We start from the raw sequence: 23,716 nt of genomic DNA, 5'->3' as shown, positions 1-23,716 counted from the left end.
TGTCACAGATCACTTGAGCAAACTTCACTTTACATGTTTATTGTCTTTGATCTGAATATGTTTTATTTTGCGTTCCAGACAGCAGAGTGATAACAGAGACGTCTTTTTTTCACTGTCATCGTTTCTGTTTTATTTATGGAAGTCCTCATCTTGTCTGCACAAACTGTTAGGCTCTTAATGACAGCGAGGAACCTGCAAAGTTCTGCTGATGGGACTTTGTTCCTCCTCGCTCCCCTGTGTGTTGAATCAGAAGTTACTGTGTCTTCCTGCTTTCCTTTTTTTCACAGCGGATGAAAAAATAAGTTTCATCATCTCAAACAACAGAAAAAACTGGCAACCTGCTGTTGCAATACCACAAACACAAATATGTTTTTCAGAGATATTTTCACCTTCACCGTACTGTATATGGATATGTCCTGAAAGAAAGTATTGTTTATGTCTCTGGATCAGATTTGTTTGCCACACTAAGTCCAATTTAACATAAATGAATATTTATAAGTTGAATATTATCAATTTTCTTTGTCCCTCAACCAGAATCGTTGACATGGATTTCTAATAATAAGTCAGTTATATAATATAAACACAAGTCCAAACCACATTCAGTGAAATGCATTTTATTTATTTATTTATTTTTAAATATATTTTTGTCTTTGGTGTTTATTTATCAAAGAACATTACTGCTCAACAAGTATACTCAGCATTGCAGCAGAGTACAGAGCTGTTTTTATCAACTGTCTCTTTGTTACTAGTTAATATTTGTAAAAATTAAATTTTATGTTGTGAAATTCAGAGAAAACACTAACAGTTCAAAAAATATTCCTCCAGTTATTTAAATGACACAGTACAAACAAGCACAGTTAAAGGAACATTTCAGTTTTAATATTGTTTAAAGCTGCACTCATCAATATTTTCTATTACTCTGTAATTTTAAAGTTGTCTGGTAGTGACTGGAAAATATAGAATAACATCCTATGCTCCTACATGAGTAATATCGCAATAAAGCTGCCATCTGAAGAGAGACAGGAAAAGGGGGAGAGAAAGAGAGGGGATGACACGCAGCAAAGGGCCACAGGTCTGGGTCTGGGCCCTGGGCTGCTGCAGCAAGGACTCAGCGTTGGAACATGGGTCAACCAACATGGGTCATCTACCAGGTGTGCTGTCCGACAGCCCCTGGATTACCATTTTGAAGCCTCGTGTTTGATATTATGGTCGGTGCCATGTTGTTTTTTTGCAGCCAGCAGTGGTGACATGCTGTGAGTTGTGTTGCGCTCATTGGCTGTGCTTGGCTTCAACTCGTCCATAGCAGGAAACACATGTTCTGGTGTTACAGATGAACAGTACATTAGAATATGTATGTATGTACAATTTTAGGACAGAAATAGGCAATGCAGTAACAGAATCTTGCTTCATATTTGATCAGCACTGCTTAGTTTGACAGTTTGATCTGAGTTTGGTGCGTTGAGCTGGAGGGACTCACTGAGAATTACTTGTCAATCACAAGGTAGCCCCGCCCTAAAGCATACCCTGCTTTATTGTCTGTTTTACTGTAAACTGGAACATAATTTACTAAATGAACATCATGCTGTATGGAAGAAGACTGAAGCTAACAATTGAGACAATAAAGTTTTTTCAGAAACCCATGGAGCTGCCCCCTGCTGGCCCTCAGAAAGAATGCAGGTTTTAAGACATTTCCGTGTTGCTTCACATTACAGAGCTCTGTGTTGCACACGTGAATAAAGACTCAGTGTGACTTAGTATTTTCTTCCTTTACTGGCACTGCAAAATACACAGACATTTGCGTAAGTTGTTAACACGTTTCTGTCCAGCGTTTTCTCTTAGCACTACCATACAATGTACGTACTTTGACTCTGGTTACTCCTGACAGAAGCGCTCATTTAAGGGTATCTTCCCTCTTGTGACTGAAGGGAGCAACAACACGTTTCTACTACAATGCCTGAGTGCAGGGAGCACAGAGACTCTTAACAACGTAAAGCAATGCACATTTTAATGAACATGAACTGCTGTAATGCAATGAAATTAAATGAAATAAATAATATATATGGGTGGTGGCTTTTCCTTTTTTTTGTATTTTTTTGGGCTTTCTAGTGCCTTTATGATAGAGACAGCTGAAGATGGATAGGAAAGGGGGACAGGGAGAGGGGACATGCAGCAGAGGGCCGCAGGTTGGATTCGTACTCTTGGGCCTCTGCAGCAAGGACCCAGCCTCGGTACATAGGTCGCCAGCTCTACCCACTGAGCTAACCGGTTGCCCAATTATACACTGTTAATGATGGATGTTTTCCATTTTTCATCATTCAGTTCATATTTTCAACATTCTTTGAAAGCAACCAATTCTGTTCCGAAGTACATTTATATTCTACTATTTTTTGTCAGATATGTATTGGACTTGACAAAGTCATATGGACAATCCCTTTGACACTGAAGCTTTGGGTTTACTTTCTGCCCTAGTTCTGGTAAAGTACTGACTAACCAATCTATTATTCCAATACTTAGGTACAAACCATCTGCCTTGCTACGTACTGCTTCCAGGAAATATCCACATACTCCCCAAAATATATTTGTAAAAATCTGAAACTGATATCGTAGCAGCATGCTCTTGCTGCTGAGATCATTCAGCATTGCAAGCCCTTATAGTGTGCCTGACTGGATTCGCCTGCTGCTGGTACCAGCTCTTATACATGCTTTCTGTGCATACCAATCTGCTACCTGTGCAAGGAAAAATACCAAAGAGACCATCTGGGTCCTCACCGCATTGGTTCCTGTAGAGTCAGACAGTACACTCAGAGCTTATTAGCCTGTAGATAATTGGTCTGCCTCCAGCTTTGTTTGTCGAGACTCTCTGCCGCAGTTTGGTTGATAGTCAGACTACTTTTACTGCTTAGTGCTAATCATTGTTTTCACTGTATTGATTTTGATGCTTGCAATGTCTCCAGGTAATTTTTTTTGCTACAGTCATGATTAAACATGCAAGTGTGTTTCTGTGAAAATGTTATCTGTATAATAATACAGACAGTAACAATACTCAAATTGTATTGTATCACAGTAAGTTAAGAAACAATCAGCTAAATATAGTGTTTAGCTTAATATTTTGTAGGGATAATGATGCATTGTAGTGATGGTCAAACTTCAACCAATCAGATCAATGAACTACATAATGCAGGTAAACTACCAAAGCCAGCTGCCACTGAGAGAAGCCTTCAGTTCTTTCCTCCTCTTTCAGTGAAGAAATCCTTTCCAGTTCTAATATAACTGATGCTAGCAGCATATACGCTAACCTCTGTGGGAGCCACCATGTAGCTGCCAGTACTTCCTCAAAGGACACTGATTGGTCCGGCAGCACTGTACTGGCCACAAGCACATGAAGCCTGGCAAGATGGATTTCCGAATGATTTTGTGATGCGAGTCCAGGTAGATTATAAACCTGAAACCTGATGCCTTTTTAAAAGAAAATGTTCCCCACAGTTTGCAGAGGTATTAAATATCAATATCATATTAGTATAAGTATTCTCACAATTTTGATAAAAAGCACAATTTTACCAGCATTTTATTCCCTTTAAATGCAATTGCTACTGATGATATGGTGTGATTCTCCTGGATCAGGTCTCCACCAGTCTCTACACAAAATTGGTTTAACAAGATGTGATGGGCACCAACAACAGTTTTATTTCTTTGTTCATTGGCCAGCAGTACAGACCTCTCCGTTCCTCCATTTCCTCTCTTCATTCCTGTACCTCTCACATTCCTGCTGTCTGTACCTCTCTATCCCCTCCCTCCATCCCCGGCTGAGCAGCATTGATTAAAGCCTCCATACTCTCCTCTCTCTCTGTTTGCCATCTCTCTGCTGCTCTTTGTTTTGCAGATACGATCCGACTTCCAGCCGACAGACACAAACAGCAGCTTGTTCAGTCCATTTAGCTGCTGTTTGGACTGCGGCTACATTACAATCTTATCAGGGGAGTCGCTGGCACACCACCACTGCTAATAAACTGATAACACCTCTGAGTATTGATTCTGGCCTCAAACAGGCCAACTTTATCCCACAGTCTAGCCAACACCGATAATTGGTAGCAGGAACTGGTTTCAGCTTATGAAGGGTTTTACAAGTTTTAACACATTAACTATTAACCCTGTATACTTCAACTTCCTTTTGATCATTCCCCAAATCATCCATCACTCGTTAGACTGATTTCCTTGCTCACTTGAAAATGAACCTGCAGAGATTTGAAATGTGCTTCAAAAAGATAATCCATCACAGCTAGTGTTTGTTAGATGTTGAGTTTCATTTTCATAATGTGATTAAGCAGCTGAGCGCAGAAACAGTTTTGAAAAGTCTCCCTATTGCTGTGTTAAAGGATGCTCCAACATCTGAGATCTGAATATTGGTTGCAGAACAGAAGCTTGGTGACATGACTTGATCATCTGATGTTTGCCTCCTAGGTTTATTTTCTAATACGAGATCTTGTCAGTGGTATAGTTTTCAAATGAAATGCATCTTTGGGTAAAATTTTCTGAATAGTAATTTACATCTGATAGTTTGTGAAGTAATCAAGAGTTGTCCTAAGCACTTAACTGACTAAAATAATTTGTGGACTATCTGAAAAGTAAGTTAACTTATGACAACATTTAACAAAATCAAAACCTTCGGCTTTAAAATTTAAGTGTAATAAATCCCTCAATTACATCATAATTAAAAAAGTTCAGAGCATGAGTAACTTTTTGTTTTTACTTTCCCCCTGCCTCTATATGGATGATATAATAAGTTAATTAAAATAATTTCTTGTGTGCTAACACTGATATTGTGCAGCGTGTGCTGCATGAGGATGGAGCAGCTTCAATTAATTATCCTCCATTAAAGAACTCATTACATTTGGAGCTCTTTGCTTTTTTCAGACAGGGGTGATGAGTTTGTGTAAAATGAAGAGAATTAGCAGCATGGACTCTATTTCACAGTGTGAATAGAGAGATAATTACATACAAGACAGTGAACTACACATCCTGAACTGTGATGAGGGCACGTCCTGCACGGGTCAAGATTTACAAAACTGCTACTGGATTCTGTAAGAGTGCTTAGTAAAGAAAGTATTAGAAAACAACAACAACAGTAAGAAGTGAAGATTGCAAGGCTAAAACACCTTTCATATTTTTATGAAACCGTTCACACCATGTACCATTTCATACAATATCCGGCTCTCCAAGTACCACCATTATGACCATCATTAAAATACAGCAGCGTAGGCCGATCCTATTCTGATATAAACAGTTCACGCAGGAGGCAGGTTTATTCCTTACAAGATATTTCCCATTTGGAGCCAGGATTGCAGTGTTTTTGAATCATGCATTTGACTGTACCTGCTTACTGTCTTACCATCACGGTTTAGCTCTAGTCAACTAAACATGCATGTCTGCATGCACTACATGAATGTGACTATGTAGCAGGCTGATATTGAAACAAAATATAACAGGAAATGCAAAATCAATGTTACAAGGAATAAATAATAGGTTTATGAGAAGAATTATCACTCTGTTGTCTATATGCTAAATATGAAGCAGGAAATTAGGCCCTGTAACCAGAGTGTACCTTGCCTCTCTCCCAATGTCAGCTGGGATTGGCTCCAGTCCCCCACAATACTGCAAATGATAAGCGGTAATAGAAAATGGATAGACGCCTCACACTTAATTAAAATGTCAGATTCAGCCTTTTCACTCTTTAAGATTGGATAAATTGAGTGTTTTGTGAAACTAAAAGAATTAGTCTCTTCATAACTAAATAACAGTGAAGTTTGTGTGTGTTTGTGTTTGTGTGTGTGTGTGTGTGTGTGTGTGTGTGTGTGTGTGTGTGTGTGTGTGTGTGTGTGTGTGTGTGTGTGTGTGTGTGTGTGTGTGTGTGTGTATGTGCATGAGACAAGTAAATATGTAAATATCTTTGAGATGATTACTGTTTCTTCTTTGGAGGCTATACACTCTTGCTTTGCTGTTTACATAGGTTTTTGTGTGTGTGTGTGTGTGTGTGTGTGTGTGTGTGTGTGTGTGTGTGTGTGTGTTTGTTTTGTTTTTATTTGCTGTTTTCAAGTCTAAATAATAATAGAGGTATACTACTGAGTAATGAGCTATGATTAGCTTAGTGGATTCAAATGTTAAATGCTTGTGTCCATGTGCTGTTTTTGGTAACTGTTGTTTTTGTCCTCACAATGCCATAAAAATCCAGGCTATGATCTTTGGACGTCATTTACTCTGACCTCGTTAGACAAACAAGAGGCAACAACTGACACTTTGCTTTTTAATTGTCTTTTTAATTAGAAGACCCTACAGTCAGATAATTTAAGATCTTCAGTTTCTGAGTTTGTTCTTTTCTTCATTTTTAAGTGACCTTATTACTGTAAGTCAGTCTGACTGAATTTATTTCCAAACAAGTCTTTTTCTTCTTCGTGTTTGTCTTCCAATCAACCAGAATGATTTCCCCCCTTGTTATATTTGTGTTTGTATTTGAGGTGTTTTAATGCTGATGTGATGTAACTGATCACAGATAGACCACCATTGGCAAAAATGTTAGATCATATGTGAACTGTATTTGCGTTTATATTTATAATTCATTTTTAGGTAATTTTAATATTGAAAATATATTTCATTTAGTATTTATGGCTATTTACTCTACGGCTGACAGATGACATGGAGAATGAAAAATGTGTGCGCACAAAAATTATTCACACCAACCATGGTGACTGAATTGTCTCGGTTTTCACGACAATTAATAGACGTTTATTGAGTTCTGTCCCTATAACTAAAACCTAGCCCAGTATAAAAACAAAAACATCTGAAGTCAACACTGAATTGTCTGTATGTGTGTCAGTCAATCAATGTCTAGTTGCCAAGGCTGTGAGTTATAGGCAATCGTCAAAGGTTAAATCTGACAGAACCTTTTAGTACGCTAATGGTTATGCTGCTTACTCTTTTGTACGTGGCATATAAAATGATGCTTTCACGGTGTGCATGGTGTTCAAAAGTTCAGTCTGTAGGTGTGCAAAGTGCTGAAATTATTGTCCCCATTATTTTCCCCCATCCTACCTATTAATCTATGGTAAAAAAAAACCTATGGTGCATCATCATAAACCCATATACGTGTGCATGAACATGCGGTGCTACACTTAAACATACAATATGTCATTTCTTCCGCTACAGGGTCTCTCACAAAAAACATTAACAAAAGACAGTTTGATGAAGTAGCATGGGAATATGTGAGTTGAGTCTTCCTCACCATTGCCGTCATTGTAATGAGCTTCTTGGTAATGGTGTTACCAATGACACAAATTAAGGTTCCATTCCATTCAGCTTTTCCAATGAGACAACATGCACAATAGCAGCAGCCTGAGCACCTCTGTTTGACCTGAATGGAATGGAGTACTGTCACCAATAACACCTGTGTTTTCCCTACTATTTTATGTCAAGTAGAGCAAGAACCTGGAGGAGCCAAACAGAAGAGAACTGCTGCAGTTTTTTTTCATGGACTGGTGTTTCCTGGACAAGTTTGTGGATTATAGAAGGTAAGATTCATCGATTTGCAGTGGTGCACCGGCATAAATGTTCTTTGTCAAAACTGAGTTATTTATATATAATGAATAGAGGCCCAGTGCCTTTTATTATTTAGAAATGTGACCAATAATTTTATATTTAGATTGATTCCTCCTCTTTAAACTGTTTCTCAAGCTGTGAGTTTTGCGTCCATGGTAGTTTCTCATTCCCAGGTCCTCAAATACAGACGCGAGTGGTGTTCAGTTAGTTGCAGTCTGCAACTTCACCACTATATGCCCCTAAATTCTACACACTGGACCTTTAAGAAGAGCGGAGGAAATAAAATCAAACCATCTTTACCACATTGAATTGCATAGCATCGTATTCTTTTGCGTCGCATTGTGTTGAGTCCCATTGTGTTAAATCAAATCATGTTGAATCTCACTTCAGCGCAAGTGTATCTTTAATGTATCGTATAGTTGGCAATGCAGCAAGATCAGCCTTAGTGATGGAGAGGCACACCCCTACTGTGGACCTGTAGACATCCCTGTCTATCTTTTCTTGTCCAGTCCAGCGGCACTGAGCTGCATCCCTGACTACAAATCTAGATAGGTGAGTGTGTGTATGTGTGTGTTCATACCTGTCATGCTGCCAGCACAGACCCCTGCACTAAACACTCTGGTTGCACACACACAGACAGACACGCACAAACCTGGCTTTTAATTTCCCGTCTGACATTAATATCCGTTCTTAGATGAACACACACACACACACACACACACACACACACACACACACACACACACACACACACACACACACACACACACACACACACACACACACACACACACTTCATTGTCTTTCACTGCTGTGCTGGTAGATCTGAGCTGCTGATCTTGTGACAAAAACACAGACAGGGAGAGAAGGTAAAACTGTGAAAGGAAAAGGGAGAACTACAGAAGACAAGAAAGATTCCATTCCATCACATATTGCGAAGGTCTTGTTCACCTACAAAGTTCTGGGGACAGTGTATACATCCACAGTTAACAGTGGGTGGACATTCTCTACTGATGGGTGTGGTCAGCTGACTCACAGGGTTAAATACAGATATCACTGGCCATAATAGTTCTGAACTGAGGAAGCCTTGAACAGCATTATGCCACTCTTGAGGTTCAGATTTGTGTCCATATGTTTTATTACCTGCAATCTCTATTTCTCTGAATATTTCAGGGTGAGTGCAGTCAGCTCGTCACTGAAGACGTGGACGTCCATCATGGCCACCAGTAGAGGAGGGAGGGTGGAGCAGCAACCTGATAAATACATACTATCAGCTGCATTGTGTTCTAATTGGCTCCTATTGGAGGGTTTTCAGTGAAGAAGAAAAGGATTTGTTAGATAGAGTCTCTCTCTCCCACACACTCACACACACACACACACACACACACACACACACACACACACACACACACACATATTTGCACATACACACATCCATGCACAGACAGAGCTGCAGTGTTTAGTCTGCTGTGAGTTCACAGTCTGATAATCAGTAATTAGGTAATTGTATGTCTGTGAGGTTTCTTATCAGCTGATCACACTGAGAGCAGAAACACACTGATGATCTGTTGCGTTTCCACCTGCGGTTTGTGTGTGTCTGTGTAACATGTCAGTCTATGGAAGTGTGTGTGTGTGTGTGTGTGTGTGTGTGTGTGTATCAGTGTGTGTTTCTGCTACTTGTGACTGCTCCACAAGTAAAGGTTGCAAAGTCTTACTTCTCAGAAAGTTCCCAGGTCAGTTTAACTCTTGGTTAGCTCGGTTTCACCAGTCGGAGCTTGAAGCATCAGTGCTGTTAGTTGCTATGGTTACCTATTTTAATATGCCTTAAGCTCTGCTTGAGGACAGTGGTTTAACTGTTGACCTGATCTTAACACCTGCAGGCCAATCGTAGATCAGGATTCTCTGTTGAAGTGGACTCTTAGGTTTACAGGTACTTTAGAAAAATTCTAGATGCCACATAGGGGGGGTTCAAATTCACTGGGACATCCAGACATGGCCAGTATTCCCTGAGATGTAGTTGCACCAGCCCATTCTCATTCCCAGGGCATCAAATGCCAATGTTTTGTCATTGGCCAAACAATCACAGGACTTTCACCCAGGAGACGGGGGTGGGGTTTGTGTGAAACTAAAAGTCATTTAAAGTTTTATAACATTACATACGTGACTTGTTGCCACAATTATGGCAACGTGTCTTTCAAATTACATGACTTGCAAGTCACTTACAGGGTTCCCACGCATCCTGGAAAACCTGTAAATTTAGGGACTAGTTTCAGTCATGGAAACACCTGGAAATTGAAAAACAGGAATTAAAGTCAATGCTAGGAATACCAGATCAGTATATGACTGTTTGTGAACAAGTGCTGTTCTGAATTGTCCTGGAAAATTATTTCTTAAAAAGAGAGGGAACCCTGATGTAACGATCATTTCCTGAACCTGACCAAATAGTTTTCTTGTCTAAATTAAACCGAACTGTGACTATGTTAACACCGTATTAAAAAGGGCAGGACAAAAGGACCTGGGATGAGAACATGTCGGCACCGATTGAATGACTTACCCCTAAATTTCACCGGGCACGGCCATGAAGCGTTCTGGCTGCACCACAGTTGCTGGAGCTGATTGTGCCAGTTCTAGACATCGTCCCGAACGTGTATCTCTGCTGCTCGGAGAATATAACATAACTAAGATGGTGCGCATGGTAAATGTACCTGTTAAACATATACATGTTGGCATGTTGACATTAGCATTTAGATCAACTGGTGCTCACACAAGCCGCTGGCCGCTGATTTTGCTCTCTGTCTTTTCCTTTGTCTTCTTTGCATTTTTATTCTACTAATTCATTTTTTTGTTTTAGTTTCGGTTTGATCCACTATTCCACTATTTCCACTATGTATAACTGAATAACACTAATGAGATAAGAGTCTCCAGCCTCAAAGCCTGAGTTTGGACAATCATTGTCCAATAAAATAGGAATAGTAACAAAGAATAGAAAACATAATAAATAATAATGGTCATGTTGTCATGGACATGGTTCAGTTTTCATCCTGTGACCTCAGTACATTCTCTTGCCTGCTCTATTTCCCTGCCATGTGCTCCCATCATCTCAGATCCTGCCACTACCGGCAACACCTACCTACACACCTGTTCCCACTTCCCTCATTAGACCCATAATATGGGCTACTGGCCCACTTCCATTCATTCTCTGGCAGATTGTCTATTGTGCTCCAACCTTTCACTACCAGCCTGCATTCTGCCTGTTCAACCCCCTGCCTGCTTCTTGGACTTCTGCTCCACCTGTCTTACCCAGGGGATGTTTGCCTGTTCTTCTCTGCCTGCCTGGTTCTTATTTAGGTTTTTTTTTTCTTGTCCTTTACTCTAAGTGAGTAAGTGAACTGTTACTTTTATCCTGTTGGTCTCTGCATCTAGGTTCAGGCATTTTACTGTAAGATTGCAGTATGGAACTCAGATAGGCAATTGTGTTTTTCTGAATCTGAATCATAAAACTGCAGAAGTCAATTTCTGCCTAGAAAATAAACATAAAAGGTGTATTTAACGCTAGCAGACAGGTGCACAGGAGAATCACTCCAAGCAAGAGAAAAAGTTGAATTCCCAGTGATGGAATCTGTACGTGAAGAAATTAATTTGTTCCTGCCAAAAAAAGACAGGAAAAGAGATGATACAAATAAATGATTCAAAATGACAAAATAAAAGTAAAATTATTGGTAAGATGTTTAAGACTAAAGAGATGGAAATCACATGTGCCAACCTTTGTGGATAAATGAAATTTCAACAACTTACAGGAGGAAATCTGTTCTTTGTTGAACTGCTCTGTGGGGGCCTTTCTTAGCCTGCAGAGAAACTTGCGTTCCACCCGAATAAAGTCCCACAGTTTCTTTCTTACTTGTTATTGCTATTCTAACCTGAAGGGTGATATTATTATTTTTAAACATAGAAGCACTATTGGATGCAAAATTCTGCACATTTACCCTATTTCCTCTCTAAGATCTATTGGGATTGAGAGAATTGTAAAACTTCAACTTTTTGCATGTTTTTTTTCCCTTTTTTTCCTACCGTAGTAGGGCTGTTCAATTAATCAAAATATTAAAGAAATTGCAATATGGCCAAGTCCAATATGCAAATTGCAGAAGCTGCAGTTTTTTTGATACAGGTAAAATGTTATAATGAAGTAGTGAAGCTGCAGATATGCCCCAGTCTACATATGGTGTTCTCTTCTAGTTTTTGTACTAGAAAACTATGATCATTCCCACACTAATTGTGAATCATATTGTAATATCTGTCCAAATAATCCCTAACACTACTGTCATTTGTAATGTATTGTTTTGTAGTACCTGTTGAAGCACTATACTGATGATATTGGGCACTAATTTGTTATAACCTGCTCAGGGCCAACACATGAAAAAAAAGAAGCTTATTTGCTAACTCCGGTACCTTTGCATTGAGGTGTAATGTAAATGGTGATGTTGATTAATGTGCATTGTCAGTGCTAAAGTTAAAAAATACATTCTGACATTCAATCAATTGTATGAAACATTTTCAAACATTTTTCTAAGTTACAATTCTAAGACACCACATCAAAGTGAATAGAAGTCATTATTGTGACTGTATAGTCAAAACTTTCATTGACAATTTCCAAAAATATGAGATATCTCAAAATATTGACTTACCATAATTTAAATGTTTTGTCATGTCATCTTTTTTTTCTTTTCTTGGCAGAAATGGGCTTCCATACGTATAAAATTATACAATAAAAAAAACATCACATTTTAGAAATAACATTAAAATTCTACATAGGCCTATCCATAACAGACAGCATACTGACAGATAGATCAATCTCTTCTCCCAGCTCTAATTGAAGTGTTAAAGTTCCCGGCCTGACCAGAGAGGGCAGGAGAGTTCAGTTAATCTCTCCCCGCTGCTCTGCCTCCCCTGCCGGGCTCCAGCTTCCACACCACCCCGCTCCTCCTCCGCTCCAGCTCCGGGCTTTACCTCCAGCCTCTTTAGATCAATGGCTTCATACTTTGCCTAGGTCTCTCTACATCCCCTCTCTCTCTCCAGCTGTATAGAACTACAGAGAAAGAGAGAGAGAGAGAGAGAGAGTGGATTCCTCCTCCTCCTCTTCCGACCCTCTCCATCCGTCCTCCCCGGCAGACGGAGCAGACCTCCGGGAAGGCAGCGTGGATTTTAAGCCTCCTCGCATCTGTGTGAATGGGAACCAGCCGCACCGGGCAGGAGTGATGGAGCCTCTGCCTTCATAGTTACTGGAACTTATTCCTCAGCCCTGAGAGAAGGAAACTAACCTCGTGTGTGTCTCTTTTGGATTTTTCTTTTCTTTTTTTTCTTTTTGGGATCCAAGCCCGTTTGGAGAGGGTTACTATTTTTGAGGAGAGGAGAGGTTGTTCTACCCCTCACTCTCCTCTTCCTCCTCATCATCCTCATCCTCCTCACCTGCCACCCTGTGGGTTCTTTTTGATTTTCTCATTTTGATTTTTAATTGACAGTTGGATTCTGTGGAGGAATTTTCTTTGAAAAAAAAAAAAAAAAAATCAAAAATCAAACAGCAGGATTTGTGGGTGTCTGCTCCTGGTTCCTCGGGCTCATCGGGACTGGAGCCGGGCAGCATGGAGCTGGTGTCGGTTGGATGTATTGGTGACGTTTGGGAGGTGCTGGTGCTGAGGAAGAGGAGGACAGGAGGGCTCTACCTGCTGCTGCTCTGCTGGCTGCTGGCTGCTCACCCCACAGCGCACGGTGAGTGTGTTTCTGCCTCCATCCCGCAGTGTGTGTGTGTGTGTGTGTGTGTGTGTGTGTGTGTGTGTGTGTGTGCGTGTGCGTGTGTGTGTGTGTGTGGTTGCTGGTTGCCGCAGACCAAACGAGAATTGACACATTTGTTGCGTCTCCTTGTTGGCTGCTGTTTAATGTAGCCCGGGAGGACTCGGGTCTGACCGGGGCTGAACCGGGTTGACTGGGCTTTATGTGTGTGTGTGTGATCAGACTGCAGGGTTTGACCGGCTTCTACTGGGTTTCACTGGGTTTAAATGGATTTCAGTGGGCTTCAGCAGGTTTCTGTGGCTCTGATCATGTGCTAGACTGCTGCTTTGAGCAGGTTTTAGGGAATTTTGCTGGATTTTGCTTCAGTTTTACCTTCAAGATCCCCCAAAATAATGAATTCAGTGGGACTGATCAGGTTCAGGCTGCTGCTTTTAACAGGTTTTACAGGGTTTGATTTGGCTGTTGTGTCTTTCGTGGAGCTTTACCGGGTGTCACCTGAATCCTGCTTGTCTGATCATGTTGGTTTTGCTGGGTTTAAATGGATTTCCCTGGGCTTCAGCAGTATGATCATGTGCTAGGCAGCTGCTTTGAGTGAATTTCACTGTTTTCTGCTGTCTTTTTCTTAAAAATGGTTCCTTTTATTGTCCAGGTTCAAACTGTTAGTTCTCACATTCTGCTTTACTGGGTTTGATCAGGTTTTTGTGTGTGCCATGAGGCTGTGCCAGGTTTCGCCTGATTTCTGTGAGCCTCATCATGTGTTATGCTGCTGCTGTGAGCAGGTTGTAGTGAATCTTGCTGCTGTTTTACTCTTCTGCCAGAGTGAAAGGGTTTACAGGGACAGATCAGGTTTAGATGCTATGTTTGACAGGTTCTAAATGGATTTCACTTGGCTTCAGCAGGTTTCAGTGGCTCTATCGTTTTCTCATTCAGGATCTCTTTCTGCCTTATAGGTTTCTCCCAGATGGATGAATTTTGGTGGATCTGGCTGGCTGTTACCAGGTTCTGCTAGACTCATAGGGGTTTACCATATTACACCTGTTTTGGTGATGAGTTAGTCTGCAGGTTTGAGCAGATTGTGGGGTTTTGCTGCTGTTTTACCTTTAGCTCTACTTTTGAGTACTTTATTAATCCCAAAGGGAAACAGCAGTGTTACCTTTCAACCAAAGCAGATAAAATACAAAGATAACGCTAAGAGCAAAATAGTGTAAAAAGCCAAATCATATAAAATAACAACAATAATAAAAGTAGGACCATAACTCTATGTATTGACTACACACCATAAAATGATGCCCAGTATTACACTGTATATTATTAGTACATTATTAGTATTACATCTGTGGTTCTTAACCTTTTTGGTTTCAAAGACCCCAAAATTGATGCACATCAGGCCACAGACACGTATTTGGTAAGATGTAGTCTCAGGGACCCCCGTCTGATAAGATTCCACAACTGTCTATACAGTAGATCTGCAGATGTGATTGGCAGTGAAGAGTGTGAAACCTCTGAACAGAATAGTCATTCTTATTCTCAGAGTAGCCCTCTGAGAGAATAAGAATGACTATTCTGTTTGACTTCTAGTCACTGACATAAAAGTGAAATTAAAATATTTATTTTTCTGTGGATCCCCTGGAACATCCTCAAGGATCCCTGGTGGCTCCTGGGCCCCAGGTTGAGTACCAGTAATGTACATTATGGCCCTGGGATATCATGGCATTAACTTATATCATTCATTTAACCTTGTTTTAGTAGGTTTTCTATGGGGGCTGTGCTTGGTTTGAACTGTTTTTCTGTGATTCAGTTGCTGTTCTTGGACAATTCTGACGTTTATTCTTCTAATACATGTCTACCAACACGCCCATATCTGTCAGAGATAGTGTTAATATAATATTCCATGATTTCCACTGAGGAACCAGCTGATCTGAGTGGATCTTTAAATGAATCGTTGCTTGAGTCCACTTCAAATATCCCAAAGCATCATTTAAGAATCACTTAATGTTTGTAGTTTGCTTTATGATTTTGGTTACTGAACAAACAGATCTGAGAGCTGCTGACTGACTCTCTCTCTCTGTGAGTCTCCTGCTGTCAATAAATTATGTCCAACCACTTTAATTAAGCTAATTGGTGGTAGAAGAGCACACACACACAGACAGACACACACACACACACACACACACACACACACACACACACACACACACACACACACACACACACACACTGTATCTGCTGGATCAGCTGAGCAGTTCTGAATGTGTGTGGTTTATATTTCTTCAGCAGCTCAGCTGTAAAATCCTCTGAATATTTTACTCAGACCGAGCATTTATCTGTGTGGATGCTACACACACACACACACACACACACACACACACACACACACACACACACACACACACACTCCTCCTCCTGCCTCATTCATGAAACCTTCATACACACTGAATCAGGAAATTTTCTGAACTGCAGACAGAATATTTTTTACAGAAGCAGGTCTGGCTCTCTATCACTGGTGTGTTCAGGTGTTCTGTCTGTTTAAACGGGGGAGCAGGTTTCCAGTCTGCAGGTTATTTCACTGATGAGTTCCTTACTTTACCTTGAGGATAGGTAATCAGTCGGTAGTCTTCGCTTAGAATTAAAATCTGCGGGCTGTTGCTTCACCATGGCGCATAATCACCTGGACCCCCTAGCTAAAGGCCTAGCCCCAACAGCATTTAAAATGGTCAAATCAATTGATTCCAATTGAATCGCTGCAAGCGTGAGGTAAGTAAACAAGTTAAATTTTGTTGCGCTTTGACATGCAAATGACCATGATTAAGTTGTCTTTTGAACCCTTTGGAGCATTCCGACCAAAAATAAATTGTTTCAGAGCCCAGCTGGGACCAAAAAATAGCAGGTTTTCCTTGGGAACCAAAGTCGCCATGTCATATTCGCCCCAAACTGGTGGAAACATGGGCTGGTTCGCTAGATAGGACCAAGGTTCCCAGAATACTGTTATTCACTTTCCAGTCAGTCTAGTCTCTAGTAACCAAGACCTGACCCTGGATTGAAGTCAGGCCCAGTCCAAATTATATTTAGTCTAATAGGATCCTCTTGTATTAGAGCAATTAGAAACAGATATTTTTTCAGATAGATCACTAACAAGCACATACACTCTTTGTGTATGTAGCTTTGATCATGTGGTGCGTCATCATCATGACAACAGGAGAAAAATGTTTTTTAGGGCAGATACGGTGCTACATTGGTTGGCAGATTATTGTCATACTACAGTCCAGTTTGCTACAGAATGGTTTGTTGTTGGTGAAGGAGGTGGAAATAGGGCTGTCATTTGGTTTTTCCAAATTAATCTTTCAAGCATGAAGAACAACTTATTTCTGGAATTAGTTTCTATGGCTACATTGAATCTCAGGAAATGTGTTGCTGTTCCTTCCCGGCTGCTTGTTAATCAGTTTGATCATCATGCTGCTGCCGTTGTGGGTGGTCTCACTGTATTTGGGTCTGTTTAGTTATTGATGCATGTTGGTTGTACTGCTGGGAGAAACTCTTGATTTGTCAGTTTAAAGTTAGATTGAACATAAGGGAACAAGGTGTGGTCACTTAAAAATTGTGAATAAAAAAAAAAAAAGTGAATAAGTCTCATGGCCCTGATCATTGAAATGAATGGGGACTTCATTTCTGTGTTACCACTTGAGAAAGAAGAACGTCTAGAAGGAAGTATCCTTAGTGAGCCGAGAGGCGCTCAGAAACACAACTCTCTGTAGTTCCTTGTCCTGCCACCGGGATGTTTCCTCCTCCAACTAAATGAAGATGGATGGAGTGTTTGAGGAAGTGTAACACAGGTGAATACATCATCTTTGTTTTTGTTTTAGCTGTGTTATTAGATTATTCCCAATGAGCTTTAACCTTCATGATTCATCATTAAAGTCGACACGAGGCCGGTGAACCTGGCGGAGCGGAGAGTTCTTGTGCGGCATTGCCTTCACATTTCAAACTGTCACACACTGTAGGAGACCAGCAACCTCTCTGTTCCCTTCTTTGACTTTATGGAATGACAAGTAGCCCCGAGCATGATGGGTAAAATGTTGAACCAGGGTCAAAATTTAGTTAACCTGAGTGCTGATGATTAATATCCACTACAAATCCCATGTTGATCTGAGCAAAAGACGCCTCACTCTGGACCAATCTGTTTGACAAAAAGACCCTTTTCACTGCAGACATTTGAACTTTTCAAAACCGGAAAAAAGCACAGGTGGAATTCATAGCAGGGAAGATGGCTGATGAGCAGGTGAGCTACAGTTCCAGACCTCTGGTATTGTGCATGCTCTCTCACTGACCTGACTTACCGGGACACTTAATGGAATAGAGCCATTGTTAACCTTATTAGTTACACCTGTGCTTTTCCAGCTTTGACAAGTTACAATGTCTGCCATGAGAAGGGTCTATTGTTTGCTAAGAGTCTACAGTCATTCTCGCAGCTCCAAGGCTGTACTTGGAGCTAAACGCTAACATCAGCATGCTCACAATGACAATGTTAATGCTGATAATAACTGTAGTCAAACTCTTACTGAAGCCAGTCAGGAGAAGAGCGAAAAAAAGCTAAGAAAAGCCTTCAGTGCCGTTCTTTGCTCTTCTTTCAATGAAGAAATACTCTCCAGCTCTGATATCACTGATGCTATGCTAACCTCTTTAGCATTGCTGTTAGAACAGTCACTGGTCACACACTTGTGTCTGTAGTTCCTGTATACTAGAACACTGCCATGTTATCAGGATTCATCTTCTGGGAACCGTGAATGTTCTCGAGGAACTTCAGGGCAATTCATCAAATAGCTGCTGAGATTTTGTAGTCTGGATCAGCGTGGTGGACTGACTGACCGACAGACTGACTGACTGAAAAACCGCTGTAAAGCCATAAAGGAACCCAGTGGTATCCTCAGGTTGCCGCTCACATATTTACAGCACATTATTGTTACCGTTGTTGATGGCAGCTTTCATGGGGCCTCTGGTGTACAGGGGTCTCGCTCTACCTTTTAAAGAATCTGCAGCTCTAATAAAAAACTGTGTTTATGGTTGTTTTTTTCCTGCACCACAAAGTGACGTTCACAATCCGCTTGCCGTTTATTTGTTTGGTCCCTAAGTGTTTCTGTCCTCGTCACACGCCTTCCCATTTATCCTCTGTCTCTGTGTCTCTGGGCGAATGTGTGTGTGTGTGGGTAGGGGGTGTGGTCATTTGAACAGTGCTGTAGGAATCAGAGCTGTGTTGGTATTAAGACTAAGAAGATTTATGTTTGAGGCTTTGTCGTTATCCAGAGGAGGATTTGTTTTCACTGTCTGCACTTTCCTGCATGTCCTCCGTGTCTACTGTATGTGGACACTCTGCTCTACTGCAGACTCTCTGGTTGGAATATTATGTAGAAATGTCTTCTACATAATGACCTTCATCATCTTCATCTCATCATCTTGTCTCTCATCTTGGATCTCATATTATCATATCTTACATGATCCATTTCAACGTATCTGTTTCATCCCATGTTATTTTCTCTTATTCTGTAGATCTTGTCTTACCTAATATTATCTCTTCTTGTCTTGTAAATCTATTTTAATATCTTATGTGTTAGAGACTTGCCTGTTGGTCTCATTCCATATGATCTTGTCTTCTCATGTTGTCTGATCTGATTGTGTTGTCTAATAAACATAATCTTGTCTCAGCTCCTCTTGCCTGTTCTTATCTCATTTTACCTAATTTAGCATTTTATTTAATCTCATCTTGTTTTGCCCTATTGCTTCTTGTCCCTTCGCCACTAATGCTCTTTCTCATGTTACCCAATTTTAACATGTCTCATCTGATTTATTCTTGTCCTGTTACATCCCATCTCGGCTCTTGTGTGGTCTTGTCTCATCTCAGTTTTATCTCATATCATCTTATCCTCTCTTGTTCTGGCTGATGATGTCTTAACTAATGTTTTTTCGTCTCATTTCATCTTGTTTTATTGTTCTTCTCACTTCTTGTCTCATCACATCTTATCTGCTTTTCTATCTCATTTTTTCATATCTTATTTCATTTTTTTTGTCTTGTCATGAGATAGATCTCATCCCTTCTTGACTTGTCTAATCCATTTCATCTCCATCCCTTCTCATATTGTCTCATCTAATCTTGCTGTATCTCATTTTGTGGAAGCATATTTTGTCCATATTTTATCATTTTCCCACTTAGAGTGCATCTAATTGCATTTTTTCATGTCCAATACCATTTCACACTGTCTCATTTAGTTTTGTCTTCTAATTTTATCATATGTTATTTCATTTTGTCTTGTTCTGTCTCATCTAGTCTAGTGCATTTAATCTCTTTCCTATGTCATATTCATCATTTCATTCTGTCTTTTCTTATATTATCCTCATTCTGTGCTCATGTTTCCACCTATCTAGTCCATATCATCTTCATTGTCTCATCTTGTCTAGTTGCATGTTCTTTGCCTCACATTTTTTTGTCTCATTTCATCTCATGCAGTCCCTCACACAGCTTCTTGTGGTCCGATGCCTTGCAGAAGGACCCCTCAGTGGGTCACCTTTGGATTTAAACCAGCAACTTTGTGTGGGTGTATCAGCCTCATGCTTATCCTGCAGAATTCTTCATGCCTCTGTGGTATTGATCCATCTCTGCTTTAAATGAAATAAATGAAATCTCCCTGCTGATCAATAGGCCCAGGACAAGCTTAGACCCTGCCCTTCTATTAGTGATAAGATATTGATCAGCTGATGCAGACACTGATGATCACACACACCCCTGAAAATTATTTCTAATCTTTCTGCTGATATCAGGGTATTGATTATGGGACTGAAGACTGATCGAGTTCAGTAGCACAGAACCATCTTCTTTCTGTCAGTGCAGCAACAGAATCGATCAGTGTGATCAGTTATGTCTTGGTGCAGGAAGTGAAGGATGACTGTCTCTCAGCTCTGTCAGAAAATGTTCTGAAGAGAGTGTAAACAGATGAAAGCATCTCAAATAGAAATATTCCGTTAAAAAAGGTTCATTGTATTTGAAAATATGGACAGTCCTGACTGATCCTTTAGAACATTTTGCAAAAACTTATTCCTCATGTTCAATGTTCATGTGATTATTCATGAAGATACATAGCCTATTTGTGAAATTTTGGATAACATGAAATAGTAATACAATTTTGTTTTCTCTAGACACAAAAGGACAAACTGTATTTTTGACTCTACAAATAAATGAAATCTGAGATCTACATCAGGGTTGCTGTTTTGGGATAATGCCATATATTTCTTATGAAAATCCAGACTAATTATCTTCAGCTCATCCTCTCTGAACATCTGTTAGAATCCCACCTGCTAAACTTTCTGTTTTGGTAATTTCTTTTTTTCCTTAAACTGAGCACAGAGGACAGACAAACAGAACAGGAGGGATGGTGGCTAACAGATGATTCAAACCTACCATAGTAACACAGCAATGTCACCGGGATGATTCACATGCAAGTCTGCTTTATGTGTCTCTGCTCTGCTTTTGGAAAATGGCGAGAAGGAGATGCATTAATTGGCAAAAAACAGATGTTATTTTAACCTCTGCTTGATTAAGAGTCTTCAATGTTCAAGGTTTTCAGCTGACAGCAACAACAGCTCTGACTCCAAATGCTGCAGAAAAACAACAAACAATGGAAGCAAAAGGAGCTAAATTTAATCAAGAATCACATTAAGGCTAAAAGCTCAAAGCAGTAAAACATTTTCATTAATAAGCAGAGCTGAATAATAAAGTCAGAGACAATCCATTAGAGACGGAGCAGGCTTTTAACACCAAGGAGATGTTAATTTACACCTCCAACCATCCACCCACCCACCTATACAAAATACCTGCATATTTAAACAGTTATCAAGTAATGATTTGACTCCTCTATGTCTCCCAGTCATTAAGTGCAAGCTGTACTGCTATGCTAGCATACTACTTAATTTGTGTTAGATTTAGATAGATATAGTAATTTGATTAAATACAACTTTGTTTAAGACTAATAGGCACCAATACAGTGCTCGCCTTAGTTGATATTGTTCTTTCCCAAACAAGTTACCAAAACCTGACATGCAGTGTGGGCTTTTTTTGGCCCTTCAAGGAATCAGATTTCACGACTTAGACTTGTGATGGGACTTGCTGGTTTTGACATGGCACTTGACTTGGGAGTTTGTGGTCTTGACTTGGCACTTGTTTGTCCTGACTTTTGAGATGACTTGTTGGTCTTGATTTGGCACTTAACTTTGTTGACTTGGGAATTGCCTTTTATTTTTAGTCGTTGGTCTTGAGAGGATTTGATTGGGAACCTGTTAGTCTTGTCTTGTTGGTTTTGACTTGGGACTTGGAGGTAATTTATCTTGACTAGGGACTTGACTTCGGAAATCTCTTTCCTGACTGGGAACCTTATGATCTTGACTTTGCAATCCCCTGTCTTGTCTTGGAGTTTGACTATAGGACTACTGTGGCCTTTGGACTTGTTAATCTGACTTGGAACTCGATTGATTTCTATTTTGGACTTGTTGGTCTTGACTTAGACATATCCCACCCTTCATACTGCGTGTTGAGCTGCAGCTCTGGACTCTGTGTGTTCCTGTAACAGATGAAGTGTGTGTCGCAGAGGTCTGGGAGGTTGATCGCTTGGCCCAATGAAAAAGACTCTTTGTGTGTAATCATAGCCAGGAGCGGTGGATTAATAAGGTGGACGAGTGAAAACGACGTGTTAGCTGCTGCTCAGCTCAGTTTAATTAGGCTTTTCAACTCCGCCGGTAGACAGAAAGTCATTTACAAATCTGAGATAATAATTCAAACAGAAACACATGGAAGTTTTCCGTGTTTTAGTACAGCAGAGGTTCATTTATCAGTCAGTGGTCGACCTAAAACGAAGCACAGTGGGACTGAAAAAGGACAAATATGATACATTTAGAAAATACTCACGTATATTTATCAACTAAACAAAATCCCCCCTGTTCTCTTTAAACTTGCTCAAACTCTGTTGTTGCCTGAGGTAGAGATATTATTTATATATGGTGTTCACTGTCTTATTTCAGGTTTGAGTCATTTCTCTGACTGTGATTTGAGTGTAGGCTTTGGCCTGTGGTGGGTTTTTGAAAGGGAATATAGATGCTAATGTTCTGATGACAGATGTAATGTAAGAGTAATGTAAATGAGAAATAACAGAATTTAGACTGACAGGCATTCAGTTTCTAGTTAGTTTGATATGCAATCATGTAATCGTGTTTATGTTACAGCCCACGATGGGCTTTGATTTAAAACAGAAAAAAAGTCCTATTCAAAACTGTAAACAGTTTTGGCTTCATAGATTAAAAGATTTTTACAGATTTTCTACAACACAGTAGTGGTAACACATACATTCGCTTCCTAAAACTGAGGGAACAGCAAAGTTGAACTTTCTGCGTGTTTATCACCACAAGTGACACTTTGCATACAAGTAGTTGTGTGATCCATCTATAAAGAGGATTAAGAAACCCAACAAAATTTCCTCCTTCAGGACCCCAAATGTAAGTAACTCCCACTTCAAAATGTACATAATGTTCCCGAGTTCTTATAAGGCTAATGCATTCGCAAAGTGCATCCATATGTGGACTGATCCTGAATCTGATCCTGCATGTTCAAAGTCTAGAGTGAAAAAATTTGACTCCAGCTCTGACAGAACACATTTGGCATGAAGAAAGAAGCTGTGTGGCTTTGATTTAAAATAATAAAGTTCTCCTTTGCAGAATCAGAAATTGAGAAATGTTTCTCCAAACTGGATTTGTAGCATTTTTAGGCTGAAAGCCCTGGCGTGTATCTTAATTAAGTCTCTGGATGTTTTTCTGTCCCTGCATTATTAAGATGCTGGATGGGAAAAAAAACAGGCCTGTGAGTAATTTACAGACAGATAATTCGCCTCGGCTCTGAACATTAGCGTTTCATTTACGTCTTGTGCTCTCAGCTGTCTATATTTAACATCAGCTGCTCTGCTCTGACACTCATACATTATTCATGAAGGCAACCTGCATTACCTGCCTGAGGAGCACTACATCTCCCTCACCTTTAAATCCTCCTCATTAATACTCCTGCAGGCTTTTACATTAATTGGTTTTTACTTATTCTATTCCTGCCTGCTGATTTTTTTATTTTTATTTTGCGCTTTGCTGCTTTTTGTTGTGGGTGTTGGTTTTTTGTCTGCGGAGAAGTTGCTGATTAAAAAGTGAAGAACAAATGAATAGGTTTTTATGCAGAGGCGTGCAGTTTTCTGGCCTCAGGATAAAAACTGTTTGTATATTGAACCACATGATATATACACACTTACACACATACTGAACATCTCCAGGT

The 23,716-nt window shown here is 40.0% G+C and overlaps 1 protein-coding gene across 2 annotated transcripts in view; it reads left to right on the top strand.

Moving 5' to 3' along the window:
- The first annotated feature begins 12,641 nt into the window (after window positions 1–12,641).
- The window catches only part of dcc (DCC netrin 1 receptor), a 281,121-nt gene continuing 270,046 nt past the window's right edge, over window positions 12,642–23,716 (top strand). For both annotated transcript variants that reach the window (XM_051413496.1, XM_051413495.1), the window contains exon 1: window positions 12,642–13,350. In XM_051413496.1, the coding sequence (XP_051269456.1) occupies window positions 13,224–13,350 (127 nt within the window). In that variant the 5' untranslated portion in view covers window positions 12,642–13,223. The remainder of the gene's footprint in view (window positions 13,351–23,716) is intronic.

This window comes from Dicentrarchus labrax, unplaced genomic scaffold (assembly GCF_905237075.1).
Source record: "Dicentrarchus labrax unplaced genomic scaffold, dlabrax2021, whole genome shotgun sequence".
NCBI lineage: Eukaryota > Metazoa > Chordata > Actinopteri > Moronidae > Dicentrarchus > Dicentrarchus labrax.
Note: the sequence above shows the minus strand (reverse complement) of the source record. Positions and strands in the feature narration are given on the sequence as shown.